Here is a 27135-nt window from a genome sequence, read left to right on the forward strand (position 1 = left end):
GACGAACACAGTACAAGGGTTCTCTTCCTCTCATGCTTTACTTTAAATGGCGGAGATTAACTGATAATACCTCCACATTTAAAATAAAAAACGTAGCCATTTTCTTTGATATGTGCGAACAAACCAAAACTGAACTCAACTTAGCATGCATACGTAAACTACGTAAGAAAGATATACATATGTGCGATTTGCCCTTTTCTAGAGAAGTCAAATTACAATGGTTTAACGACTAGTAGAGACAATGAAACATCACTTACTCGTGATATAAAACGAAACAAATTAAAACAAACTATGAAATAAATAACTCTTAACTCCAGGAGCCAAGAGGCGGCTAGCTAACGCGTCTGATCTCCTCTATCCAAATCACTGCAGTAAATGCGAAATTAGATGATAGATTTTTTTAGTCCAAAAAGTAAAAAATGATAGATTTTTTTAAAAAGACATAAGCAAATTCACAAAAATAAGACAGTGTACTGTCAACGCATTGAATCAAATTGGTAACAGGGAACAAAAAAACAGTAGTATAAGAGGAAAGTGTGGCTAAAGGTAAGTTTTGAAGAATAATCAAAATGTCAATGAAAATGGAAAAAGATACGGCGAGAGAAGACCAAGAGACAACATCAGCCGTGGAGCCACTTAGCCCGATTTCACAGTTGTTCGTATCGCCGACTCTCTACTGCATCATTATATTTACTCTAGGGTTTCAAACTAGATGCAACCCATCTTCCATTGTTGAAGGTATCAAGCGCACATGGATCAAGTTCCCTCGTTTCTCTTGCAAATTGGTAAACATATTTATATATTTAATTACTTTCCTTATTTGTTACACATAATAACTTGCAAGGATATTTTCATAATCGCATCATCATCATAATTGTTATCGATAATGGTAGTTGTTTTTTTTTTTGGAACAACATAAATATATAAATATGTAAATAAATTATACTAATTTTTTTAGCATACATTGTATTAGGAGATGAAGAAAAAAGGAAAAGCGGTTTGGGTTCCTGCTACGTATCGAGTAGAAGATCATGTTATTGTTCCAGATATTGATTATTCAAATATTGAAAATCCTGATCAATTTATTGAAGACTATACTTCGAACCTAGCAAATACTCCAATGGACATTTCCAAACCTTTATGGGAATTTCATATACTAAATATAAAGACATCAAATGCAGAATCTTTGTGTATAGGAAAACTGCATCATTCACTCGGCGATGGGATGTCTCTTATGTCTCTTCTGCTTGCTATTTCACGAAAAACATCAAACCCGGAGGCTCTTCCTACAACCGCTGCTACTAGAAAACATGTTGATTCCAACGACAAGGATTGGTGGTTGGTTAGGAGATTTTGGTTTATGATAAGAGTCATTTTCACAACTGTTGTTGAATTGTTCAAGTATATTCTTACACTATGTTTTATGCGGGATAGTCTAACCCCTCTCACGGGTAAAACGAGAGATAAAATTCTATCTAGAAAGATTATCCAGAGGTTTATAAGCCTTGATGATGTCAAGATGGTGAAGAACACAATGGAAATGGTTGGCATATTTAATATTTATATAGTCGTTTCTTTATGTTAGGCAACTTGTTTTATTTTCTTTATAATCATCATTTGTTTGGTTTTCTTATATTAAGAAAATAATAATTTATGTGTGTTTTTTGTGTGTAGAAAATCAATGATGTTCTACTTGGAATGACACAAGCAGGTCTCTCAAGATATTTGAGCAGAAAATATGGTAATTTCAAATTATTTCTCTTTCTACCAGTGAATATTACACTGACCCTAATTTTGCTAAATATAGTTCTAATACAATATATATATATATATATATATATATTTTAACACCTGTTCTAATAGAATTTATGTTTAGAAAAAAAATTACATAGTGAAAAAGAAACGTAAAAATACACTAGTGTCTATTGTCTAATGGCGTTGAGAAAAATGTTGTAATATAGATTAAAATATTGTTTAGCAACTTTTTTTTTTTTTTTTACAAAGGAGCTACTAAAAGTTATAGACATGTGTATACATTTATTAGAAATTTGTAATATATCACTGACAGCAAATTCAAATTATGATATTTTAAAAACTAGATGAAGATATGGTGGTCGAAAAGAAAAAGCTACTAGAAAAAATCCGTCTTCGGGGTACAGTAATTGTAAATCTAAGAGAAACTGCAAAGATCGAGGTAGGCTCACTCTAATCAATCATTTTCACTTTTATATTACAAAGCAATATTTTTAATACTAAAAGAAAACCATAAGGTATATATATTTACTAGATATGAAAAATGCAGGATCTCGCAACTATGATGGCAAAGGGTTCAAAAAGTAGATGGGGAAACTTCGTAGGTCTTGTTATGTTTCCTATATGGGTAAGATCTGAGGATGATCCATTAGAATACATCCGACGAGCCAAATCTACTATGGATGTTAAAAAGCTCTCCTTGGAATCACTTCTTTGCTACCAAGGCATCAAATTAGCCATGAAAATGTTCGGGGAAAAGGTAATAATATAAAAATCACTGTTAACTAAGGTATCCAAAAAAAAAAATGCTTACCTATATATTGTTAGTAACAGGTAGTAGAAACTCTTGTTAGGAGAATATTTGATCATACAACATTGGCATTTTCAAATGTGGTGGGTCCAGACGAAGAAACAAGTTTTTTTGGTCATCCAATGTCGTACGTCACAGCAAGCGCATTGGGTGGATCACAAGTAAGTGTAGCTAATTATTCTCATATAGCTAAATTATGCTCAGTTAATCTATTTAGAAATCACAGAAAAATCCTATGAAATTAACGAACACTTGTTTTATGTTTGTTGTTGAACAAGGCTCTTATTATTCATTTCGTTAGCTACGTAGACAAGATTATCATCAATCTAGCAGTCGACACAACAGTGATTCCAGACCCTCATATACTGTGTGATGACTTGGTAGAGGCGCTCAATGTCATCAAACATGCTGCCTTGGAGAAAGGAGATCGTAAAATGGAGGTTTGAGACATGTATAACCAGATATAATATGTTCAGAAGATAAAATGTTGTGAAATGTAGTAATGTAATGGTATCTTTTTCTTTATAAACTTTTGCAAGATTAATGTTTTTTTTTACATTTTTATTTCAAACACCAAAAAAAATCAGTTTTTTCCTATGTAAATCCATCCATTCCATTCCTTTCTTGCTACGCACAGTCCAAAAAATTGTTGGTTTCTTTTACAAAATATCTATTCGTAGATGACTTAGATGGTATATATATTATTAATTAGGATATTTTATTAAGACCAGTATGTACATAATATTTTGATGTTATTAGTTCTATTGAGTGTTTTGTAGTTTTCGGTACACCTAACAAAGATCATGTTTTTTTTAAGCTTAAGAAGTAAAATACCTCGAAAAAAAAATCGCTACAAAAAAAAGGGAGACAATTGGTGATATAATAACATAAATTTACATATAATTTGGAGGAAAAAGACAGTGCATATAAATGATGTTATGGAAACGGGGACCCAAAAGTTTTTGTAATAAATATGGAGGGCCAAGGCAGATGCTTTCACTAATCCAATGACCTCAATTTATAAATTTTTAAAAGTTTATATCTCTATTCTATAGTATCGTCCTATCATAATATGAATTTAAATGTAAAGGGATACCAAATGTGGAAATATCATGCCTATTTGATTGGTAAAACGTTTTACGTTTTTTTTTTTTTTTGTTAAACTAATGAATTATTTTTGTTATTACATTTTACGTTTTAATATTACGAGTACTAATTTTCCATTCGTTTACAAATTTTTCTATGAAAATATAGTAAGATGTTTTACAAGCATTTCCAGCTATTAAAAAATAATTAATTCTAGCCAAATTGAATAAGAGTTGAACCAACTATGTAGGTGAGGAACCCAAACCAACAGAGAGCTAAACCAATAAGGAACCGAGTGTACTTAAAACCAAAGTTTTCCGGAGGACGAGACTCTGAAGGTTTTGTTTACTATGCAATCAATTCGTGTTTAATTTTTCTACCATACAAAAAAATTGTGTAGGCTCTGTATAATGAAGGTTGATTCGTACATTGTGCCATGTGTGCTATAAATCATTCATTTTATGTTAGCAGGACCATGGGAACCATTTAAACTAATTCTTTTTAACATTTTACTCTATCCATATCATATACAGTCTCTCACAAATAGTTTCGTTTTCAACTCTTTTTTTTTTTGTTATCTTTGTTAAAAAAAAATGATGTAATTGGGATTACAATCTAATTTTTGACTATCAAATGTCTATAGTTCTTAAATAATCCGCACCTAAAGTTTAATAAAAAATATGTAATGTGCCCAACAAAATCTCTAATGTCCCTCGCTCGTTTGATCTATTATCTTCTCTAGTGTTTTTTTGTTCTTATCCTTTCCATTTGGCATATATATTTCGTCAGTATAGATCTAACCTACACATCTCTGAAAACAAAAATATTAAAACCCCAAAAAATGAGCTACATATGTTAGGAAGATATAATTGTTGTCCCTTACAATTAAAAATTGGACGGTCGATTTGCTGTTTTCCGGAAAAGTACATAAGCTTTACAACTACACTTTGTTTCACAAATCCAATCCCACGTAAGGTCTAAGACGTTGGTCTCTGACTAGAAAAGTAAATGCATGAGACTCACAAACACAGTAGGGACAATAGAAACATCACTTACTCGTGATAGATCAAAGAAAACGAATTGAAGTAAATGATAAACTAAATCAACTCTTAACTCCTAATGCTAAATGCATAACTCGTTAGATATATCCAGAATAGAAAGAGAAGAAAATAATATAATAAAGACATAAAGTCATAAAAATGACAAAGTTGGGAGGTTTATGAGTTGTGAAAATGATTCTTATCATTTCAATACGTGTTTAATCAAGAGAGAGATTAGAAGTAGAAAAAAAAAACACACACACTAGTATAAGAACTAGACTCACCAAGCGTGGCTGAAGGAAAGACTGTATAATAACTAAAATAACTTTGAAAAAGGGAATAGACATGGCGAGAAATGAGCAAGAGACAGCACCAACGGAGCCGCTTAGCCCGGTTTCACAGCTGTTCGCTACACCGAGTCTCTACTGCGTCATTGTTTTAACTTTAGGGCTTCAAACTAGATGCAACCCAACCGCCATTGTAGAAGGTATCACGAAGACATGGATCAATCTCCCTCGCTTCTCTAGCAAAGTGGTAAGCATATATATATATATATATTTATGCCTCATTTGTTACATATAAAAACATACGTACAAGGGAAATTTAGGAATGTCATAATCATAATAAAAAAATTATTAGAATACCTAATTATATGATCCTCTTACTTTGATAGTGATTATTATTTCGATAGAAAACTCGAATATTCTGTATAAAAATATCTTAAATCATTAAAAATCAATGTTACGTTCCAGGAGATGAAGAAAAATGGAAAAGCGTTTTGGATCCCTGTTAGTGTTCGACTAGAAGATCATGTTATTGTTCCAGATCTTGATTATTCCAACATTGAAAATCCTGATCAATTTATCGAAGACTATACTTCGAACCTAGCAAATACTCCAATGGACATTTCCAAACCTTTATGGGAATTTCATATACTGAATATAAAGACATCAGATGCAGAATCTTTGTGTATAGGAAAATTACATCATTCACTGGGTGATGGAATGTCTCTAATGTCTCTTCTACTCGCTAGTTCAAGAAAAACATCAGACCCCGAGGCTCTTCCTACTACTGCGGCTACAAAACAACATGTTGATTTCAATCGTAGGAGTTGGTGGTTGGTTGGGAGGTTTTGGTTAATGATAAGAATCATTTTCACAACTCTTATTGAAGTGATTAAGTTTTTTCTTACACTATGTTTCTTGCGAGATACAAAAACTCCTCTCATTGGTAAACCGGGAGACAGAATTCGATCAACAAAGATTATACATCGGATTGTAAGCCTTGATGATGTTAAGTTGGTGAAGAATACAATGAAGATGGTAGATATATTAATGTTTATTGTCATTCTTCTATATACTGACCATACATTCCTATATTAAGAAATTTGTAATTCATGCATGTTTTTTTTTTTTTTTTTTTTTTTTTTTTGTAGAAAGTAAATGATGTACTTCTTGGAATGACACAAGCAGGCCTCTCAAGATATTTGAGCAAAAAATTTGGTAACGTCAAATTCGTCCCCATTCTATTAGTGAAAATATAAACATTACTGTTAAATGCGGTTCTAATATCTTAGTAGAAAAAAAAAATAGATGAAGATATGGTGGTCGAGAAGAAACTATCCTTAGAAAAAATTCGTCTAAGTGGTACGGTAGTTGTAAATTTAAGACCAGATACAAAGATCGACGTAAAATCAGTGAAACCATCATTTTCACTTTTTACCGTTTTAGTAAATTGGAATGCAAAAGGTTGATAACACATGAGAATACAGGATCTCGCTAATATGATGGCAAAGGGTGCAAAGTGTAGATGGGGAAACTTTGTAGGCTTTGTTATGTTTCCTTTATGGATACGATCTGAGGATGATCCATTGGAATACATCCGGCGAGCCAAAGCTACTATGGATATGAAAAAAATCTCCATGGAATCACTTTTTTTTTATGGACTCGTCAAATTTGCCTTGAAAATATTCGGGAAAAAGGTAAAATATAACATCTATGTTAAATAGCTAATCTATAAAAATTTTATAAAACTGTTAATGAGAATCTGTATTAAGAAAAACATATGTACATTCGTTAATGCAGATAATCGAACCAATTGTGAAGAGATTATTGGATCACACAACATTGACATTTTCAAATGTGATCGGTCCAGACGAAGAAGTAAGTTTTTTTGGCCATCCCATGTCTTATGTCACCGCAAGCGCAACGGGTGGACCACAAGTAAGTATAGCTAATCATGCCATAAAATACGTTTATAAATCCTTGAAAACTTTGATGATTTGTAATTAACTAACATGTTGTTTATGTTTCTTGTTGAACAAGGCTCTTATTATCCATTTCGTAAGCTACGTAAACAAGATTATCATCAATCTAGCTGTCGATACAACGGTGATTCCAGACCCTCATCTACTATGCGATGACTTGGTAGAATCGCTCGATATAATTAAACTCGCTGTCTTGGAGAAAGGAGTTCATAAAATGGAGGTTTGAGACATGATTCAGCAGATATAAAAACGAGGGGTTGCGAAAAGGTAAATTGTGGTGAAATGTAGTAATGCATTATGTTATAGCTTGGTTTGATTTAAATTAAGGATTATCTCGGAGTAAGGGATCTATTGGACTTTCATGTTGGTTTTTTTCTTGTTTGAATGATATTAATCTTGCGTTTCATAATACTTTTCGTGTTCAAACTATGTATCTTGAATACGATTCTTCAACGTTCTTGTTTTTACATTGGTAGATCAAGTCTAGCTAAAGGCCTTAATGTTTAGAAACATGCTTCACCGGATCAGCAAAAAGTTGCCGAGGCTACAAAAGCTTAGTTACAAAACGTAGTTGGTTGAAATCATAGACAGTAGGATTTTATACAAGACTGCGAGACAAACAAATGCAGGCCACAGGCTCAAATAACATATTTACATAATCAGAGCTATTTTATCAACAAAGAACGGTATTCAACTTTCCTTTTTCTGTCGGATTTACCGAAACTGTTCAAGAGCTTGTGTATTGTTGTTGTTGTTCACGAGCTTCATCATGAAGTTAAACCTGGTGTCTGGAGATGTCTTTGGTTGTGGCCAAGTCGATCCTTCAGGGATCTTGATGCATCTAAAACCTTGATCTTTGTAAAGCTTGGTCGCTCCTAAGTTGTTGAGATCACAGTGAAGGCCGATAGCTCTACATCCCCAGTTCTTGGCTAAAGCCTCTGCTTTCCATACAAGTCTCTTGGCTATTCCTTTGCGCCGGAAATTCTCTCGAACAGCCACATTTGATATGTAAGCGATCCCCGTCCTGACTTTGAATTAGTAACACACCATCAAATCAAAGGATTACAGTGTGGAGCAACAACACAATCTAAACAAAACAAATAATGACAAGAGCCGCTAAGGATCCTGAAACCTAAATGTTTACTTAGCTGCACATATTGATACTTGGTCCTTAGTCTTAGGAACTGAGAAGCACAGTGCTTAAACAGAAGATGAGACAGAAAGCGAACCTTCTCTGGCGGAGAGGTCCTTTCCTTGGAAGGTAATCTGCCACAGTATCCACAGTCAAGATTCCAGCAACATAACCTTTGTTTAAGCTGATCTTTGCATCAAAAGCTCCAATTTTGAAATCTTCACTTCCAAAGCAGATGGCTTCATCTGCGGAACTACCTATCACAGCAACTAAACAAGTCCTCCGGCACCCTGGTGGAACAGAAAATCCCATTACCATAGCCATTAACCTATCTACTCTAAGAACAACATCGAGCGGGAACGAATATCCAGGGAAGAAGCTACTGCAGTGAGTCTCTGCCACTTCCCAACAGTCTTCCAATCTTGCTTCCCGGACAACGATTTCAGGTGAAACCGCTGGAAAAAGATCAACAATTTGACTTGCATTGCACACTCCTCCTATATATAAACAATCAAAAATAACAAAATTCATCATCCACTGATACAAATTCACCATAAAAACTCAACACCCCTCATGAAAGCAGTAAACTTTAGATCTATTACATCAAAGACTAACTGTGACAAGAGGTCTCAAGTTTATGAATTACACAATACCACAGTTGATTTGCTCAAATCACGCAAAGTTTAAGACTTTTAAGTTTCCTAAAGCAAACATGCAAAAACTAATTTGGCTACAATCAACTGTTTGGTTTGAAGATGGGTTAAAGTTTCAATCTTTCAACACTCAGAGTCGGTAAACAACAAGAGGATGGTCAAATTACACACTACAAAGTCTCTAATTGAATTCATCTGGGACGATTAACTTAATAGATTAGTGGGTGTGGTTAGGAGGAATTGGAAACTCGATCTAACTCAATACTAATCTAGAACGATTTCTAATACCCATATCAGAGAGCTCATCAAGGCTTGACAAAAAACAGAGGTATTCAATACCTGATTTGATTTTGGAAGGAGGATGAGAAATAGAAACACTAGGCGAGAGGAGAAAGAGAGACGAAGAGTGGCGTCTCCTACGATTGAGAGAGACTCCTGAAGAGGAAACGATGCGGCCATAAGAGTTGTTGTGTTTGATTGAAACTGGTGAAACCGCCGTCGACCCCAACGGTGTGCTGCTCTGCATTGTCTCTTCCTCCTCCGTTCGCCGTGCTTTTTCTGCTTCTTGCTAACTTTTTATTTCTTTACCAAACCGAAACGGCGATGGAATTTAACAGCAAACCGGCCGGTTCAACCGATCAAATTGCCCACTGGACATTGAAATATTCGTCTATAGTCTAGATAATAATCATATTTTATGTAATAAGATCTCACACGTTTTTTTTAACGAAGAGAATATAAGACCTTCTCCAACGGACGTTTTTAGGCGAATTTTAAGGGAAAAGAGAGAAAAAAAATAAATCAGAAAGAAAAAAAGAAAAAAAAAAAAAAAACTCTTTTTATATAGTATATTCGATTTTGGATAAGAGACGGTGACGTGTCAGTGCATGGTTGGGTAAAGAATTTGATAGGTCATAGGTCACGGGTGCTTATAAGGAAGAAATAGGGGAGAAATGGAAGAAATGCTCAATCGTTGGTGAGGAGTTTAATGAAGCAACAAGTCATAAAGAACGAAGTATGGGAGAGCTTCTGTCTGGGGAAGAAGGTTTAGGTTTTATTCCATACAACAATGTGATGTCGTTTTATCTTAAGTTACATTTGGGTAAGTTGTATTTAAAGGGATCATCTGATTTAGGGTTCCTCATAAAATGAATAATCAACAAAAACAATTCCTAATCTCTTTCTTCTTCTCTTCTCTCTATTCTAATCTCTTCTCTTATCTCCTCTCCGCCATTAACGGCGCAATACCTCTCTCCCTCATTATTTCTGGTTACATTTCTATCCTGATAAGCTCCTAAGCTTATCATTGGTGCTTTCATTGACTCCCGATCATATCGACTTTTGAAAATGTTAATGTTTAGTCAAGAAGATTTCAATCTGTTGCTTGCGATACATGAACAACTGGAGGCGTCGCTCTCTAACACCCGTGAGATAAAGAAGATTCTAAAACAAGAACGAGAAGCAGCTGAGCTTCAACAAATTCAAACCACGACATCTAAACCTACACCGATGGAGCTTCCAGAGTCGTGTGTGGAACTGAAGGAGTGCAACAATCGCAGCGTCTGGGTTACAGAGATTAAGAAACCTAATGATTCTGAGGTTGAAGAATCTCAACAAAACTCGAAAATTCATGTGTGCGATTTGGTCGAACAGGTGGTGGATGTTCGAATTCAGAAGGCCATTCCAACACCACAACCCACCCAAAACCTTGAGATGCAGAATACTTCAGGAGAAAAATCTGGTGAACAAAAGCTGGTGGAAAACTCAACAATTCCTCTTGGAAATCGCGTCGAACAGGTTGTGTGCGTCTCCACCCAGAAAGTTTCTTATGATTTTGGGATTTCAAAACCTCCTTGCTCAAAACAGTCAATGCTTCTTAAAAATGTTTTGGTGAAGAAATGTTTCCATAGAGCCCGATTTAAAAGAGGAAGGCAATGTGACTCTTTTGCTTTACCATTACGGGAAAGTCGTTTAGGTTTAATTACAAGTCTAGGAGGCACTCTGTGATCTGTTGTAAACAAGGGTATCTATGATGTTAGTCAAATTTTGGTGGATGATTGTGAGGTCGAGGAACACATGACTAGTCTATCTGCGGTTAGGTGCGTATGGGAGCCGGGTGAATATATAGATGAACAAGCTAAAAGGGACAGGTTAGTGGTATCACAGGGTTGTGATCGAATGATAATGATTACTGCTGTCAAAATATTTCAAGTTCCATTCAAGGGTCGATTGTGTCAGTTTGATAAGGTTATTTCTCTGCTAGTCCAAGCTGGTACTAATGTGACATATGCGTTAGATTCCGGTAACTCTAATCATGTGTGGAAGCCTGGTGGATCATATGTTGTACGTATGGACTCGCACTGGTTGGATCTGTGTTACAACGATGATGGAACTTTGAAACTAATGCAACGGGAAGACATTCAAGAATGGATAGTTAAAGTTGCGATTAGTCTCAAGGTATGGTTTGTATCTGAATCATTATGTAGCTGTGAGGATGTAGGATGGATCTCATGGTATGGATACAAGGAGTTTGTGAGAGAAACCAGAGCCATAAGAGGATCTCGTTTGTGCATATTTGAGGAGAATGCTAAAAGAGAGATTCTACACCATGGAGATGCTGATTCTAGGAGGTCAAAGATTAAGGTAACCCTCATCATTAAGATAGACAATGAGAAAGATCTGAAACTTACAATTGTGCTTGAGAGTGAGACCTCTGAAATGATTGAGGATGAGCTTTCATTGATAATTTATCCCAAGGAAGAAGGATTGAGAACTTATGCGGTTAATCCTAGGTATAAATGGGTGAGGTTGCCTTTCTGTTTTGGGATTCATAGCAGGAAATTGGAGATAGTTTACACGTCTGTGGGAGTGAGATCACAACAAGAAGTACTGGACAGGGGCCATCACTTGAGATTAATTAGAGTTGTTCCTGTTGTGAAGCATGTCAAAAGAGTTGAAGCTCTACATGGGGTAACGGTTCTTGAGGAATTTAATGAAAGGACTGAAGTCGTTGGACTTCATGTTTCATTCATCAGCTTCGAAAACGGGAGATCCAATGGAATTTCTAGGGTGGAGCTCAAATGGATCTTATGGAGTGGGAGTAGTAAGACTGTTGGAGCAACAAAGCTTACTGATTACATCAATGGCTTTAGAAATTTGGTGAAGACCTGCTTGATTTTTGTCATCAGCAATGAAGATATTGTCAAAGTAGGTAGGTTTGTCAAACTCACTTTGGAACAGTATGAGAATCTTTTGATTAGAATGTTCACCTATGAAGTGTCACATTCACCAAGGCCGCCTGAGATGTCTCTCTGCAAAATGGGTTCAAGGATTTGGATGAAAACTGAATTGCTGGTGCAGGGTGAATGTAGTGAGCAACAGAAGAGAACGAGTTATTGTACGAAGAAGAGACAAAAGCTTATTTATCACTACAAAGAAGTCATGTCGATGTTAGATGGATCTCCCTTCATTCCAAAGTTACTAGAGGACAAAGAAAAAAGTGTCTACATGCCAAAGCAACTGCTTGAGCGTCACCTTCGAATGGAATATGTTGTTTATCCTGTGGAGTTTGATTGGGTTAGAAACTTCGCTTTTGGAGTGTCTCATTCACCAAGGCCACCAGAGCTGATTATCTGCTTAGTAGGGTCAATGTTGGGGACTCCAACAGAAATGAGGTCTCAAGGTGGATATAGTGAGAACAACAAGGTGGAATAGATGCTGAGAGAACTGAACCAGACTGAAATTTATCCTCTTTTGTTGCAATGTTGGGAAATTTGTTGAGCATGTACGGAATAAGTAGGAGCAAGGCATCAACCTTGAGAAGGGAGAACATGAAGTGTGGACTCTGTAGATTAACGATGGACCTGCAACTTGAGGACAAGTTGGTTCTTCAGGACCAGAGTATTGATAGGTCACATGTCCCAGGTGCTTATAAGGAAGAAACAGGAGAGAAAGGGAAGAAAGGCTCAATCGTTGGTAAGGAGTTTAATGAAGCAACAAGTCATAAAGAGCGAAGTATGGGAGAGCTTATGTCTGGGGAAGAAGGTTTAGGTTTTATTCCATACAACAATGTGATGTCGTTTTATCTTAAGTTACATTTGGGTAAGTTGTATTTAAAGGGATCATCCGATTTAGGGTTCCTCATAAAATGAATAATCAACAAAAACAATTCCTAATCTCTTTCTTCTTCTCATCTCTATCTCTAATCTCTTCTCTTATCTCCTCTCCGCCATTAACGGTACAATACCTCTCTCCCTCATTATTTCTGGTTACATTTCTATCCCGATAAACTCCTAAGATTATCAGAATTTCTCTTCCTCTTCCTCTCTCTCGCTCTCTGTCGCGAATCCCTCAATTATTTTTTTGGCCCGATTGAACTTGGACAAGATTGTATCTGAGGAGATTGAATTCGGAGTCGAATCAATCGATTGGAATCAGAGGAGATTGAATCAGAGGAGCTTGAATCTATTTCTCATGGTAAGTTTCTCATTCTGATAGTAAGAATTCGCGACAGTTTTGTTCTGTTTGTTCGATTAAGCTTCTAGCTTATAGGATTGTTCTTGTTCGATTTAGCTTCTAGTATGTTTTCAATTTGGGCATGATTGATAAGTTTGTTTTCAATTTGCGCATGATTGTGATCAACTCTATGTTCTATCAATGCAAATGAAATGAAGATGGGACTTTGTTAAACTCATATATACTACGTATTGTGATGTGGTGCTGGTTTGGAAAGATGTGGATGGAGTTTTAACTTGTGATCCAAACATTTACTGCGGAGCTCAACCTGTTCCACACCTGACATTTGATGAGGCAGCTGAACTTGCTTACTTTGGTGCCCAGGGAGTTAATTCAACAGGTAAACTTGTGAATTTTTGTATCTGCTTTGTATTCTTAATTTGAGAAAACTTCGAGGCTACCCACTTGTCCTTGGAGCACAGAACATCAAATCAACAACTCATATTTGTATCTGTAATTCTTGGCCATGTGAATAGGAGCTTGATCACGTGGTAGAGGAACTTGAGAAGATAGCTATTGTAAATCTGCTTCAACACAGATCAATTATCTCTCTCATCGGAAATGTTCAGAGATCTTCATTCATATTAGAGAAGGTTAGTTAACTCTCTGGCTTGGTTTGGTTTGGTTTGTATCATTAAAATTTTTGGTCTACTCAGTGACTTGCCAATTGATCAACAAACAGGGCTTCCGGGTTCTGCAACCAATGGGATTAATGTCCAGATGATCCCCCAAGGTGCATCTAAGGTCAAACCTCTCTCAACTTCTTTGCCTATATATGATTCTATACAAAAGGTTTAGGGGATCTAATTTTTACTTCTCGTAATACACACTCGTCTGAATATTTGATGATATCATCAGGTAAACATCTTATTGATAGTGTATAATGATGACGCAGAGCATTGTGTGAAGGTTCTTTCATGTTTGTTGGAAAATTAGTGTTCTTGCTTGCATGTGTTCAAATATTCAAATATGATGCATATTTATAAAATCTTCAATGTTTAAACATTTATATTACTTCTATTTTATTTTAAAAAAAATAATTTCAAAAAACTATATTTAAAAATATAAGAAACTCAAAATTATATCCTACCATTGGAGGAAATAATTTTAATTTGAAAATCAAGAATTCTTATTTTTTCAACAGTACATAATATATTCATTAAAAATTTAAACAGTACATAAAAACTTCAAAATTAAAGCTCACCATTGGCCTTGCTCTAACCCACCAATACGGTAGCTCATCCCACTGTAAGTTGTAACATTAGGTTTATGAATTATGATTAAGAAAAAGGAGTTAATTATGAGGATCACATTTCTCATTAATCAATGATTGCAACTGTTAAAAAAAAAGAAAAAGAAATAAGGAGTTAATCATATTGCAAAAACATCTAGAATCAAATTTGCCGTTTACATATACTGTAGTTTGTAGTTTTACTCTTATTTCTAATTTCTTATATTACTGGAAATGGTTCGCCGACCCCAGTTAATTTGACAATTTAATTTAAACTTGATACTATTTGATAATAAGAAAAACTCATTACTAGTAAAGAAAGGAAATTGATAAATATTTTCTAATTTTTATTTGTTTTATATTAAAGATTAACTTAAATTTGTTAAGTTCAGCGAAAAGAAACAATCTAGAGGAAAGAAATTTCAGCGAAAAACTTGACGTGGACAACTGGGAGATTTCAAAGTTGTGCTCTAATCCAATGAAATTTGGTGAGCCACTGAACCTTTATCCAAAAAGACAATGTACATTCCGACCCCAGCCGCAAGCGGCTATCATGCACGATCCACAAATCTCGCCACGTGTCTCGATCGGCGACAACATAGAAGTGTACTAACCGTGTGGTTGTCCATCCTGCTAAGAAGTTCCCGTGTGAGAATGAAGATTCACTGATTCATATAAATCCCTTGCATTAATTAATACTTGATCGAATGTTGTATAAGCCATTTTGGGGTAAGCTATAGTATATTCTCTGGAGAACAATAAATGAAAGCTATGTTTTTCTCAAGGTGTTTAGCAGAAAGACAATAAAAATGTCGTGTCAAAAAATATTTTTCAAAACAATACTGTAAGATGTTAGAAAAGCATGGATAAAGATGAATTAAATACATATAATTTATATTACAATGGATTTGAATCCGTTTAGATAAATCTTATTTTACAAAACTGCGTATGAAAATAAAAACAAAAAAAAATTGCTATCAATATACCCGTGATACCTTTATGAACGGTCCTATCTCTAAATCAAATTAGTAATATAATTGATGAAGCAAATAATTTTCAATTTTGGTCGTCGGGTTGATTATTAAGTGAGACCTTTTTTTTTTGGTATTATTTAGTGATAGATACATCATCTGTTGTAGAAGTTGGCAAATCCGCCAAATGCTTCGCTTCAAATGTCAGGTTGTATTTATCTTTGTGTCCAATCGTACTCGGCCATGGATGAACCTAGCTAGCTACGTATAAAGTTGTAGATATGGGTCTTCCACGCACACCACATGGACCCTGTTTGATTTTTATGGAGGTCGGTCGTTTATCCAAAAATATTCAAATTTATCCATTAGAAGTAAAACTGGAAGATATTTATCGACTGATATGGTTTCCCATTCTCCATTCTGAAACCATTCTCCATTCTTTCTTTCATATCGTAATTCTCGTTCACTAAGCCTATATTTGACATTCCTTCGTATAGTATACGTTGGATTTGAGTTTCACATATGAAACGTTTGAAATGTTAGGATTAAGAATTTTTTTTCTTAAAATCTAATGATCGTTGAATTATATCGCGTGCAAGCATTTGTTCATAGTTCTCATATAGCAGATAATATTTTTAGACAACATTCTTCATTGGTTTTTTCAAACAAAAAAAAAAAACATTCTTCGTTGGTGATTGTTGACTCCTTGATTATGAGGGTTTCGACCACGTTCGTCCCATTTCACTCTCATGTCCATTTCTATCTAATGTTGCTCACTTGCTCGTTGTGTAATCTGATAACTTGTTACAATTTGTAATATATATAACATTTTCCAACTTTTAAATGACTCTGATTCTTTTTGCGTTACAAATTTTAAATTAAAGAGAGACACTTTGAAATCGAATTATACATGAGAAGATCGAGTAACAGTGATGACATAATGATAACATAGTACAAATCATGATCACTAACTGTTTTGGCTTAATTCACTGTTATTTTTGCTAAATCAATAAAAGTTCTTTTACTTTTGCATTATTTGGTCTTTTAAATATAATACGCAAAACCTAAAATATAACTAGCCTAGAATGTCTAAGACCATGTTAGCATTGAGCTGGCATAAAATATATTATCTTCTATCTGAACTTAAACCCTAGGGTGTAACGAGATTAGCAGTAATAGTTCGTTAATTACGTACAAGAAAGGGCGATAGATATAATGCTCTAAATAAAAGACATTTCAGAGCCTTGTATTCGTTTTAGATTAGTCATGATTTATGTTTACAACAAATTAGTTATAAGATAACCAAATAGAAATAAATTGAAAGCATATTCTTTAGACAACAAAAAAGTACTTCATAGACACTATCATACACACCTGTAGTGTTCCCTTATTTTACGATAATTTTTTTTTTAATAGAAAAAACCTGAAGGCAAAAGAGGAAAACCCCTTAAGCCACATCTTACCATAAATACTACCACTCACCATCGTCTTTGCACACCATCCAAATCTTCTAACTAGTCTATCTCTCTCTCTCTCTCTCTCTCTGTCTCTCTGAGTCTGTGAAGGCTAAGTCTGAAACAATGACCAAGGATGAGGAGTCGATTGAGGATGAGTCGTTCTCCGGCAAGGACTACTTAGACCCACCGCCTGTGAAGATGTTCGAGGCGAGGGAGCTCAAGAAGTGGTCCTTCTACAGAGCAGTCATAGCTGAGTTCATAGCTACTTTCCTCTTTCTTTACGTTACCGTTTTGACAGTCATCGGCTTCAAGAGCCAGACTGATGCCAAAGCAGGTGGCGGAGCTTGCGCTAGCGTTGGCCTCCTCGGCATCTCTTGGGCCTTTGGTGGCATGATCTTCATCCTCGTCTACTGCACTGCCGGAATCTCTGGTTTATCTCTCTCTCTCCTTAACCATATTAATAAGTTGTATTGATTAGCATAGCTAAATGCAAATGCTTCGTAACTTGGGGCTCCTGAGTCATAATAACAAAGAAGTAATATTTTCAAAATACGAACTGAACCAACTATAGTAGTCAAATGATTGTTGATACAAAATGTTGATATTTCTACAAATGTAAATTTTTACCTCAACTTGATCAGCTGGTTATATAAAATACTAATCATATGTGTGTGTATATATAGGTGGACACATTAACCCCGCGGTGACGTTTGGGTTATTCCTGGCTAGCAAGGTATCATTGGTGAGAGCTGTGTCTTATATGGTGGCTCAATGTCTCGGAGCCACTTGCGGAGTTGGTTTGGTGAAATTGTTCCAGTCGACTTATTTCAACCGCTATGGGGGTGGAGCCAACATGCTCTCCGACGGGTACAATGTTGGTGTTGGTGTTGGCGCTGAGATTATCGGCACTTTTGTCCTCGTCTATACCGTCTTCTCCGCTACCGACCCTAAGCGAAATGCCCGTGACTCTCACATTCCTGTAAGTAATTTTAACTATGCTACAAACCTCGATCATATGAATTAACATTTAAAAGTATCAAAAACCTAGCTAAAGATAAAGTAGTACATAGATTTGATTTTTTTTTCTTTTGTTTCCTTTATTTTCAATAAAATGTATTACTAGCGGTGATTACACAAATCAAAACTGGAAGATAAATCAGGAAAGATTTTTTGATTTCGTTGTCGAAAAATAATGGACTAAAGAACGTACAGAATCAAAATATAGTGCCAGCTATATAACGCATTTATTATTTTAATACTGATAACGATGTCGTCTAGCCATTTTGGCCCTAACGAAAATAATACGGACCAGATAAGTGTAGCGTCTATCTTCTTCTATGAGATAAACGACGAAAGGGTGTCCAATTATTTTTCACTCAAGTTCTTGTATCTTTCTTTGGTACCAAATGTCTTTTTACACGTTATAACGACATACCCTATTTGTGCTCCACGTCTCTTCATCACATGTCTTTGTATGTAAATGGTCCATATGACCATATCTATTCTGCATTTTCCAACGACCCATGTGTATATGTTCATACAGTTTCCATGATATTTGTCCTTTCAAGTATATATGATTTTTTACAAGATCAAATCTTTCTGTTATGCACATGGTCATTACTTGATTCTTTGTCTATTTTTAGTAATATTGGTACCTATATAGTTCATTCAAATTCAAATGTCTATATATCATTGTTAATGACGAAGATTGATTTATTTTGTATGACATTAAATGAATTGAAGGTATTAGCACCATTGCCTATTGGATTTTCCGTGTTCATGGTTCATTTAGCTACTATCCCAATTACTGGCACCGGAATTAATCCAGCTAGGAGTTTTGGAGCTGCCGTCATCTATAACAATAAAAAGGCTTGGGATGATCAGGTTCTTATTTTTACCATCTATTACTCGTTCTTGCTCCTTCTTATTTTTACCATCTATTACTCGTTCTTGCTCCTTAGTCCTTAGATCAACTTATTAATGAGCATTTTGTTTTTCAATTACAGTGGATATTCTGGGTCGGTCCATTTGTGGGTGCAGCCATTGCAGCATTTTACCATCAGTTTGTGTTGAGAGCTGGTGCTATGAAGGCCTATGGGTCAGTGAGAAGCCAACTTCACGAGCTTCACGCTTGATTTTGATTTTTCAATCTATCGAAGAGGTGAAGAATCTTTGGACCAGGACAAAAGGAGAAAGGAAAAATGGGGACCCAAATCATATAAAGAAAATATGAATATTTCGGTGAGTGACATTGTAGTGTGTCTTATTTGTGGCTTTGATGGGAGGTTTGAGTGTAACAATTTGTACCATACAAGCCTTCGTGTGAATGTATGTGTTATTTGATGCATATGATATTTTTATTTCCTCTACTTAATTATCAATGCTTCTATATCTTTGATCCATCATCACTATAACTTTCTATACACAACTTGATACGTCACTAAAGAAAAATGAATTGTGTCACTTATTCTACATATTGATGCAAATGAATTTGTATCCCTTAACACTTATGTAATTGATTTTGGAAATAGTGATGCAAAGTTTTGATAATTTTCACATTGCTTTAATATTTTGTGTCATTATATATTTTTATTTGTTTTTGTGAACATTTTCTATAATTATTTCATTATTCTTTTGTCATATATTATTCTTCAAAATTTTGAATTAGTAGTTATCTGCATATGCATATTCCTTTTTAAATTTTAATTATAGTTTATACTGTTGTTATAATGATGTTACTACGCCTATTGTTTCTTCATTATCATTGTACATACATGATAATGAAGAAAGAGTATATTAATTCGGAAGTAGATTTGGTATATTAATTCGGAAGTAGGTTTAGTAAAGTAATGTTTTATTTATAAATTTTATTACATAATTAAATATTTGCCATTTGAATAAATATCAAAACTAGAAAAAATATTATTTGTAATATCTAAAAAATATATTTTAATAATTTTAAAAGAAAATAGTATACATACCCTTGCCATTATAAGAATCTAGAAGCTAATGTTGCTCTTCTTGAAGGGCTTGTAGAGAATTGGAAGGAATATTCCCCAAAACTAGCAAGACATGGTCATGCGCTATCATCGCAAGTAGCTATCCACACTGAATGCATATTCTCTATTTCTTTAAGATTAGCTGGAGAAGGTACTATTAGTAACAAACCAAACTTTGATGAGAAGAATCCTTGAGTTTTTTCTCTGCTTCCCTCTCTCAAATAGAATTCTATATTTTGTAGCCATTGTTTCAGGAAATCCTGTTGTAGCCAAGGAAGCTACAACGATCGCTATCTGGTCTCTGACTGAAAATGGAGATTGCTGGGATCACTGGAACAATCTGTACAAAGAGAATCTAGAAGCTAGTGTTGCTCTTCTTAGAAAGCTTGTAAACGAGTGGAAGGATCATTCCCTCAAACTACTATCATCACCGAGTGTTGGTCTCACTCTCAGTCGAACTATGAAGAGCTTCTGGCTAAAAGTAATGCTCCTTAGCTAATCTTATTTAACCCTCCATTATATTTAGTTGTAATTTCGTATCTCATACCTAACCTATGATTGTTCTAATCTTAGAACAAAAAAGCTATCACTGAAGGAGGAGCAAACTCTTCTCTTCACGAAGAAGCTGACGAGTACTTGACTTCAAAGTGATCTCGGGAAGACTTTGCCGTGGAAGTGGCTGGCAATTTACTGCAGTGGTTTTAGCTGCGGTAGTTGTTCTAGCTTTGCTGAACAAGCTACTAAACTAATTGGATGTAGAAACTGGATTTCCGAAATGAATTTGTTTATGGGGGAAAACAAATTCAGTAAGGAAAACTCTCTTAGAAAACTAATCTAGGCTTTGATATTAGAAGAATTAGGGTTTTTATTGCTGAGAACAAGAAGAGAACTCAATAATTGTATTCAATAATCGATGCCTTACAATGGAGAAGTCCTTCCCCCTTTATACATATTCATGAATCGTACAATATATTAACTTTCCTTATCAGACGAACTGAAATAAGAAAAGTTACTCTATCTCTTAGATCGGCCGCCGGGCGAAGTGGAAGTCGGTTCTTCATTCTCGAGGCTGGACTTCTTCTATCCGAAGTGGGCTAAAATGATCTAACTGAGCACTTAACCGGATCCCCAGTTAAATAACCAAATTGTCTTTCTCGTTTAGTTTGGTATGTAGGGGGTGCTAAATCCCGCACCAATATTGGATATGCACCTATACTTCATTGCAAAGAGTACTTGCATTGTGGATAAATTTAAATTTCAACGATCACTTTGATTTCACGATATTTTTGAAATATTTGCATGAACCGGAAGGACATCCCCAATCCAAAGAGAAGCAAGTCTCTCTATCGATGTTAATTATCATGAAGAATCATTCAACGCAAACCAAAAAAAAATCCAGTTTCTATCTAAACATACGGGGATATATATATTGATCGGGCTAATTATGCTTATCTCAGCAGTTTTGTTTCTTGATTCCTCACCAACTTTGGCTTTTTATATAGGATTCTTTGAAGTTGGGAATGTTTTAAGATGTGGATTCTTTCTTGCAAGGAAAATTGAAACAAATACATATGAAACCATTAAATTCAAAGTGGACAAAAGAAAAAAAAAAAGCTCAATTACATGTTAATGGTTTAGCATGATCTTATTGAATTTACTATGAAGGTTGATCATCGAAGCCTAATTAAATATATAGACTTCGTTTTATATAAAGAAAAGACTTAACTTTCTCGTTAACCTTCATAATGATGATGAGTTCTCACACTTTTACGATGGTTTTTAACTTTATATGCACATTGACCACATTACTTGATTCTTCGACGTCGTTGAAATTACGATTTATTATAATTAAGCCAAATATGAGATACCAAATTTTACATTAGTTTTCTTTCTTTTCTTTCTTTTTTTTTTTTTTTTTGTCGACAATTAAACTATGTATTAACATAGATTTAGATTACATTGTTTTATGATATTACATACAAATTTTGATTTTTGTACTCTAGCACTCTTAGCTAGATTGTCAGCTACAACATTTAGATTACGAGGAATCTTAACAAAAGCAATATTTTCATAGGATTGGGCAATGTTCTTAATATCCTGCTGTTGGGTAGCTATAGGAGAGTGCTTACTCTGATGATAATACCAGTATAGATCTGTCCCATCTTCTTGTACAAAATTTCTGCATCACCACAAAATGTAACTTTACTGTATCCCAACCTGCTAACGTGAAGAACCTCCATTCTTAAAGTTTCAGCTTCCACTTCGATGGGAGAATTACTTGGAGCAATGGATGCCATACCCCGAAAAATAAACTGTGCATTTTTATTATATAAGACCCAGCCAATTCCAGCACATTCAACTGAAGAGCTCCATGATCCATCAACAAAGCAACAGTGATCTTTCATTTGCTGTATGATGGAACTACTAGAAGTTGCTTGTGGTATGGATTGATGACTCCTACATTGCATTCCTTGGGAATTCTGTAGCTCCGGATTATTGGAAGTTGAGCTTTGTTTCCACTGCTAAAAATCGATTAGAGCCTTATTAATAGTACCAGGAATGGACCATATTTTACTAGCGAAGAGAAGATCATTCCTCATTTTCCAGATACGCCAACCAATGAAAGGGAAAAAACTTGCATCCTTTATCTGGTTGTTATTGTGGCTCAACAGCATTTCCATGTTTTATTCTACTGAGTTTGGAGAAAAGAGATAACCTGGAGTATGCGAATGATTTATGGCAAGATTCCAGATCTCTTTACTGATTCTACAATGGAAAATGAGATGATTGACAGTTTCTGAATCTTCACCACATCTCTGACATGTATCATCTGTCAATACCCTTTTCTTCTTCAGATTTGCTGCAATTGGCAAAGCATTATGAAGAACTTTCCACCAAAAATGTTTAAGCTTAGGAGGCAATTTATAGGACCATAGCTTAGCAAAAAGCGCGTTAGAATGAACAGCATTATTATGATTCGAAGAATTGTTGTGAGAAAGCTTACATTGGAGGTGATATCCGGACTTAACTGAGTATTGCCCCTCCTTTGTATGGATCCAAGTGATTACATCACTTGCTCCTGTTATAGATGGCTGGAGTTTTGTAATAAATGGGATATCTTGAGGATCAATGATGCTCTGCAGTGTGTCTTCTTTCCATCTACCCTGCATTAACAGATCACTAACTTTTAATTGTGGGTAGATATGTATTCCTGGGCCTCTAGCTGGTCTCAGAGGATCTAAAGGAAGCCACTGATCATGCCAAACATTAATTTTTTTACCATTACCCACCATATATTTAACTCCCTGAGAAAGTAGTTCAATACCTTGGGATATGCTTTTCCAAGCGTAACTTGAATTTGGCCTGAATGTGGAGTTTAACAGATCAGTATTTGGAAAGTATTTAGCTTTGAAGACTCTAGCCATAAGGGAAGATGGTTGTTGAAGGATCCTCCAGCCCTGTTTTGCTAAGAGAGCCAGATTGAAGTTTTTCAGGTTTCTGATCGCAAGTCCTCCTAACTTTATTGGATCAGTGATCTTATTCCATGCTACCCACGTGATCTTGTGTCTTTCCTTAGAACTTGACCACCAAAATTGTCTCATAGCACAAGTGATTTGATTGATGATTTTGGTAGGTAGGAGGAAACAAGACATACTATAAGAGGGGATCGCCATAACAACCGCTTTAAGAAGCACCTCTTTCCTTGCAGGAGAGAGAAGCTTTGTATACCAGTTTGTCATTTTTTGGTCTACTCTCTGTGCTAGATAAGAGAATGCATTAGCTTTGTTCCTTCCAATAAATTCAGGCAATCCTAGATATCTGCCAAAACCCTGAGTTTTTTGGATTCTCATTATACTACTAATTTCCTTCCTTTTATCTGAATCCAAACCTTTACCAAAAGTAATAGCAGATTTTTGAAAATTGACACTCTGACCTGAAGCTTTCTCATATTGTTGCAGAATATGGATCATGACTGCACATTCCTCCGTAGTAGCTTTGCAAAAAAGCAATGAGTCATCTGCAAACAACAAATGCGAGACTGCAGGTCCGTTTCTGCTTACCTTAAAGCCATGGAGTCTTTTTGATCGAATGTTTTCCTGAATCAAAGAAGACAAAGCTTATGTACATAGCAGGTAGAGATATGGAGATATAGGGTCACCTTGGCGAATACCTCGATGGGGCTTAATTTTTCCAACAGGTTTGCCATTGATGAGTATAGAATAAGAAATTGTGGTGATGCACTTCATGATCCACCTACACCCTAGCTCAGAGAAACCCATCTGCTTCATGACTGCTTCAATAAAAGACCATTCAACCTTATCAAACGCTTTACTGATATCCAGTTTTAGAGTAATATAAGGTTGAACAAGCTTTTTTGTATTAAGAGAATGAATTAGCTCATGGGCAATGAGAATATTATATGTGATCATTCTCCCTGGGATAAAAGCAGATTGGTTTGTAGATATGATATTATCTAACCAAGGTTTTAGCCTCTCTGCTAGTACTTTTGACAAGACTTTGTAAGCTACATTAGCAAGACTGATTGGCCTATAATCTTTAACCTCATTAGGTTGTCCCACCTTCGGTATCAAACAGATGTGTGTCTTATTTATTTCCGGATCTAAACTGCATTCATCAAAAAAAGTTTTAGCAAAATTATACACACTTGTTTGAATTGTGGACCAATGATCTTGATAGAATCCTGGATTGAATCCATCTGGTCCTGATGCTTTCTCCCGTGCCATACTATTGACAGCCTTAAAGAGCTCCTCCTCTGTAATTGGTTTAGTGAGATCTCTATTCATTTCAGTAGATACTCGAGGTTTGATATTCCGCACAACAGATTCAATTCAATATGGCTCTTATTCTTACTCGAAACAAACAGAGACTCGAAATATTCTATGATTGTTTTACTGATACCTTCCTCAGAGGACCATACTTTGCCTTGTGCATCAGTAATTGCATTGATTCTGTTGTAGCATCGTCTTTGGTTAGTTTTTGCATGAAAGAAATGCGTATTACGGTCCCCTGCTTGTAACCATTGGATCCTGCTTTTCGTTTTCCAAAATTCCTCCTCCATCCTGTATTCGTTTGCTAAAGCCAACTTTAGCTGACCGATTTGATTAAAATCAAGAGGGGTAGAATTATACTCTTTTTGTAACTAAAGCTTGAGATCCTGAATTTTCTTCATTGAGTTGTTACTGTTCTTCGTTTTCCATCTTGAAAGGCATGATCGGCATTTCTTGAGAGCTTTATGGAATTGATACCCTGGAAGAAAATAGCAGTCAGAATTCCAGGTTTTATTAATTTCTTGCTTGATCTCCTTATTAAAACGCCATCTGTTATCATATCTGAAAAGTGGACATCCTTTCCTCATCTTATCACCTGTGTGGATTAATAGTGGGCGGTGATCAGAACCTATCCACTCCAGCAGTTGCACATATGCTGATAAAAAGAAATCTTGCCAATCGGCTATAGCTACTGCTCTATCAATTCTTGATCTAATTGAGTAGGAGTATCTATTACCACACCAAGTGAATTTTCCCCCCATCACTTTTAAATCATGAAGACCACAAGAATTTAGCATTCTGCGGAAGGCTTTTAAAGAGTTTTCAGTACGTACAAGCCCTCCTAATTTCTCCTCATTGCTCTTAATTTCATTAAAATCCCCCAGAACTAAATGCGGCTTGCTTCTATACATTCGTGCTTCTGCCCACAAAGTCATTTTGTCCCACATACTAGTCCTATGATTTATATCCGGGTCCCCATATACATAAGTAAGACAAAAGGTTGGTGAAACCGGTTCTGAAATGTACATATCAGTATAATTTAAGGTAGGAGTATCAACAAAATCCACCTGCACCGTATCATTCCAAAAGATAGCTAAACCACCACTAAGACCATTTGAAGGGAGAATAAAGCTATTTGTAAAACCAAGTTCTTTACCTAAAGTATTCACAAACTTAACACCGTTTTTTGTTTCTATGAGGAACAAGATATCAGGTCTAGAAGACTTCCTGATATCTTTTAAATAAGGAATTGTCAGAGGGTTCCTCTTTAGCCCCTGACAATTCCAATGCAGTATCCTCATTTTGGCTGGGGTGGTTTCGGGGTATCCACCCTCCCCTGAAGTTTGAATGCTCCCATGAATTTCGGTTTTGAAATTGAAGCTTGGTCTTCTTCTAGAATATCTTCTCCCTTTCTCTTTTGACCTTGATCTGTATTAATGATGGCTTCTCCTACTTCTTCATTGGCAAGTGGGACATGACGTAGAGCAGCACTTAGGGGTTCTACTTCTCTTTGGACAACAAAATCCTCTGGTAGCAGAGGTTGAGTGATTAACGAGGCTTCCTTGATGAGAGTTTCGGATATCGTCGTCTTGGTCAGCATCAGTGTCAATATCCTTCTTTCTCTCCTCAGCTGGTAGCCTAGATGTTGCACCATACTCTTTGATAGTAAAAGGTATGAATTATGGGGTTACAGACATATCATCATCTTCCCATCGTCTATTAGTAATCTGATGCCTAATAGATCTATTAGCTTGAGATATGGAATCAGTGTTTTCACTCATAGTTTCATCCTCATTATGAGCTTCCGGATGCATAGGTTCTAAAGCTTGACGAATTGCTTCATCATCAATTTGTGGAATTGGCATTGCATACTCACATACTGTCTGATCATGCCTTAAGGATCCACAGCGAAAGCAAAACTTTTTAAGCTTCAGAAAGATGAATCTTATCATGACTGGCGGTCTGCTGGGATCAAACTCAATATACCTTACAAAGATTAGACAATCATTGATGTTTATCTTGACATGAGCCAACACTTCTCCATTAGAATCATCAGTAGCTTCATGAAATCGGACCTCATCAATATGACCAAGAACTCCTCCAACTTCACGAACCACAGCATCAGATCGAAAATCTTCTGGGATATTAAGAATTTTGACCCAAAAGGAGTTTTCCGTTAAAAAGTTTGGTAGATATCTTCTTGTCCAACGGTCAATTGTTACCATCCAGAGATTATAGTGTCAGGGACCATTCTCGAGAACTGTCATCAGGTGGTGTTCCGCTTGAAAGAAGAATTGAACTGTCCCATCATTGTTTATCCTACTTGTTACACGATTTTGTAAATTCCAGGCCTTTGGAAGAGCTCCCTTTATTCCAATCAGCTTTTGATGCTGAGGATTTAAACACTTAACAATTAAATTCAGTCGATTACT

General features: G+C 35.6%; 8 protein-coding genes and 1 long non-coding RNA gene across 9 annotated transcripts; 4 read left to right on the top strand and 5 right to left on the bottom strand.

Annotated features, from left to right (window-relative positions):
• The first annotated feature begins 470 nt into the window (after positions 1 to 470).
• Positions 471 to 3186, top strand: LOC104782351 (wax ester synthase/diacylglycerol acyltransferase 3-like). Its single transcript, XM_010507260.3, has 7 exons — positions 471 to 785; positions 974 to 1543; positions 1675 to 1741; positions 2100 to 2194; positions 2303 to 2512; positions 2587 to 2724; positions 2842 to 3186. The coding sequence occupies exons 1-7, from the start codon at positions 570 to 572 to the stop codon at positions 3007 to 3009; spliced, it is 1464 nt and encodes a 487-aa protein (XP_010505562.2). The 5' UTR covers positions 471 to 569; the 3' UTR covers positions 3010 to 3186.
• A 1531-nt stretch (positions 3187 to 4717) lies between these two features.
• LOC104782349 (wax ester synthase/diacylglycerol acyltransferase 3-like) lies at positions 4718 to 7364 on the top strand. Its single transcript, XM_087510982.1, has 7 exons — positions 4718 to 5223; positions 5442 to 6011; positions 6125 to 6191; positions 6282 to 6376; positions 6461 to 6670; positions 6774 to 6911; positions 7014 to 7364. Exons 1-7 carry the CDS (start codon positions 5035 to 5037, stop codon positions 7179 to 7181), a joined length of 1437 nt encoding a protein of 478 aa, XP_087367108.1. The 5' UTR covers positions 4718 to 5034; the 3' UTR covers positions 7182 to 7364.
• A 91-nt stretch (positions 7365 to 7455) lies between these two features.
• On the bottom strand, positions 7456 to 9543 carry LOC104782352 (GCN5-related N-acetyltransferase 4, chloroplastic). Its single transcript, XM_010507261.3, has 3 exons — positions 9080 to 9543; positions 8185 to 8584; positions 7456 to 7979 (listed from the first exon to the last, which is right to left on the bottom strand). Exons 1-3 carry the CDS (start codon positions 9264 to 9266, stop codon positions 7670 to 7672), a joined length of 897 nt encoding a protein of 298 aa, XP_010505563.1. The 5' UTR covers positions 9267 to 9543; the 3' UTR covers positions 7456 to 7669.
• Positions 9544 to 16782: 7239 nt separating this feature from the next.
• LOC104782354 (putative aquaporin PIP2-6) lies at positions 16783 to 19288 on the top strand. The gene is made up of 4 exons (XM_010507262.2): positions 16783 to 17344; positions 17598 to 17893; positions 18658 to 18798; positions 18921 to 19288. The coding sequence occupies exons 1-4, from the start codon at positions 17038 to 17040 to the stop codon at positions 19047 to 19049; spliced, it is 873 nt and encodes a 290-aa protein (XP_010505564.1). The 5' UTR covers positions 16783 to 17037; the 3' UTR covers positions 19050 to 19288.
• LOC109132715 (uncharacterized) lies at positions 16789 to 18041 on the bottom strand. The gene is made up of 2 exons (XR_002037776.2): positions 17542 to 18041; positions 16789 to 17428 (listed from the first exon to the last, which is right to left on the bottom strand). It is a non-coding gene; the product is annotated as an uncharacterized LOC109132715 (long non-coding RNA).
• Positions 19289 to 19694: 406 nt separating the features above from the next.
• Positions 19695 to 20857, top strand: LOC104782356 (uncharacterized). Its single transcript, XM_010507263.2, has 4 exons — positions 19695 to 19730; positions 19911 to 20064; positions 20156 to 20394; positions 20487 to 20857. The coding sequence occupies exons 1-4, from the start codon at positions 19695 to 19697 to the stop codon at positions 20562 to 20564; spliced, it is 507 nt and encodes a 168-aa protein (XP_010505565.2). The 3' UTR covers positions 20565 to 20857.
• Positions 20858 to 22024: 1167 nt separating this feature from the next.
• Positions 22025 to 24718, bottom strand: LOC147946289 (uncharacterized). The gene is made up of 6 exons (XM_087509562.1): positions 24597 to 24718; positions 24073 to 24539; positions 23842 to 23931; positions 23239 to 23610; positions 22630 to 23031; positions 22025 to 22311 (listed from the first exon to the last, which is right to left on the bottom strand). The coding sequence occupies exons 1-6, from the start codon at positions 24716 to 24718 to the stop codon at positions 22025 to 22027; spliced, it is 1740 nt and encodes a 579-aa protein (XP_087365688.1).
• Positions 24719 to 25074: 356 nt separating this feature from the next.
• Positions 25075 to 26004, bottom strand: LOC147946290 (uncharacterized). Its single transcript, XM_087509563.1, has one exon. It carries the CDS (start codon positions 26002 to 26004, stop codon positions 25075 to 25077), a length of 930 nt encoding a protein of 309 aa, XP_087365689.1.
• Positions 26005 to 26382: 378 nt separating this feature from the next.
• On the bottom strand, positions 26383 to 26928 carry LOC147946291 (uncharacterized). The gene has a single exon (XM_087509564.1). It carries the CDS (start codon positions 26926 to 26928, stop codon positions 26383 to 26385), a length of 546 nt encoding a protein of 181 aa, XP_087365690.1.
• Positions 26929 to 27135: the final 207 nt, after the last annotated feature.

The sequence above is a fragment of the Camelina sativa genome, chromosome 4 (genome assembly GCF_030686135.1).
Source record: "Camelina sativa cultivar CO46 ecotype springtype chromosome 4, ASM3068613v1".
NCBI classification, from domain to species: Eukaryota; Viridiplantae; Streptophyta; class Magnoliopsida; order Brassicales; family Brassicaceae; genus Camelina; species Camelina sativa.

What these genes read in the sequence shown, in the direction of transcription:
- LOC104782351 (XM_010507260.3), top strand. Translation starts at nt 570, where the DNA reads ATGTCAATGAAAATGGAAAAAGATACGGCGAGAGAAGACCAAGAGACA. An exon ending in TGAAGAACACAATGGAAATG is followed by an intron (nt 1,544 to 1,674) that starts GTTGGCATATTT and finishes TTTTGTGTGTAG; the next exon opens with AAAATCAATGATGTTCTACT. An exon ending in GAGAAACTGCAAAGATCGAG is followed by an intron (nt 2,195 to 2,302) that starts GTAGGCTCACTC and finishes TGAAAAATGCAG; the next exon opens with GATCTCGCAACTATGATGGC.
- LOC104782349 (XM_087510982.1), top strand. Translation starts at nt 5,035, where the DNA reads ATGGCGAGAAATGAGCAAGAGACAGCACCAACGGAGCCGCTTAGCCCG. An exon ending in ATATTTGAGCAAAAAATTTG is followed by an intron (nt 6,192 to 6,281) that starts GTAACGTCAAAT and finishes AAAAAAAAATAG; the next exon opens with ATGAAGATATGGTGGTCGAG. An exon ending in GCGCAACGGGTGGACCACAA is followed by an intron (nt 6,912 to 7,013) that starts GTAAGTATAGCT and finishes TTGTTGAACAAG; the next exon opens with GCTCTTATTATCCATTTCGT.
- LOC104782352 (XM_010507261.3), bottom strand. Translation starts at nt 9,266, where the DNA reads ATGCAGAGCAGCACACCGTTGGGGTCGACGGCGGTTTCACCAGTTTCA. An exon ending in TCCTTCCAAAATCAAATCAG is followed by an intron (nt 8,585 to 9,079) that starts GTATTGAATACC and finishes GTTTATATATAG; the next exon opens with GAGGAGTGTGCAATGCAAGT. An exon ending in GGACCTCTCCGCCAGAGAAG is followed by an intron (nt 7,980 to 8,184) that starts GTTCGCTTTCTG and finishes ATTCAAAGTCAG; the next exon opens with GACGGGGATCGCTTACATAT.
- LOC104782354 (XM_010507262.2), top strand. Translation starts at nt 17,038, where the DNA reads ATGACCAAGGATGAGGAGTCGATTGAGGATGAGTCGTTCTCCGGCAAG. An exon ending in CCCGTGACTCTCACATTCCT is followed by an intron (nt 17,894 to 18,657) that starts GTAAGTAATTTT and finishes AATGAATTGAAG; the next exon opens with GTATTAGCACCATTGCCTAT. An exon ending in AAAAGGCTTGGGATGATCAG is followed by an intron (nt 18,799 to 18,920) that starts GTTCTTATTTTT and finishes TTTCAATTACAG; the next exon opens with TGGATATTCTGGGTCGGTCC.
- LOC104782356 (XM_010507263.2), top strand. Translation starts at nt 19,695, where the DNA reads ATGAAGAAAGAGTATATTAATTCGGAAGTAGATTTG. An exon ending in TTTAAGATTAGCTGGAGAAG is followed by an intron (nt 20,065 to 20,155) that starts GTACTATTAGTA and finishes TATATTTTGTAG; the next exon opens with CCATTGTTTCAGGAAATCCT. An exon ending in TGAAGAGCTTCTGGCTAAAA is followed by an intron (nt 20,395 to 20,486) that starts GTAATGCTCCTT and finishes TTCTAATCTTAG; the next exon opens with AACAAAAAAGCTATCACTGA.
- LOC147946289 (XM_087509562.1), bottom strand. Translation starts at nt 24,718, where the DNA reads ATGAATAGAGATCTCACTAAACCAATTACAGAGGAGGAGCTCTTTAAG. An exon ending in GGATTCTATCAAGATCATTG is followed by an intron (nt 24,540 to 24,596) that starts GTCCACAATTCA and finishes TGATGAATGCAG; the next exon opens with TTTAGATCCGGAAATAAATA. An exon ending in CCATCGAGGTATTCGCCAAG is followed by an intron (nt 23,932 to 24,072) that starts GTGACCCTATAT and finishes TGTTGTTTGCAG; the next exon opens with ATGACTCATTGCTTTTTTGC.
- LOC147946290 (XM_087509563.1), bottom strand. Translation starts at nt 26,004, where the DNA reads ATGAGGATACTGCATTGGAATTGTCAGGGGCTAAAGAGGAACCCTCTG.
- LOC147946291 (XM_087509564.1), bottom strand. Translation starts at nt 26,928, where the DNA reads ATGGTAACAATTGACCGTTGGACAAGAAGATATCTACCAAACTTTTTA.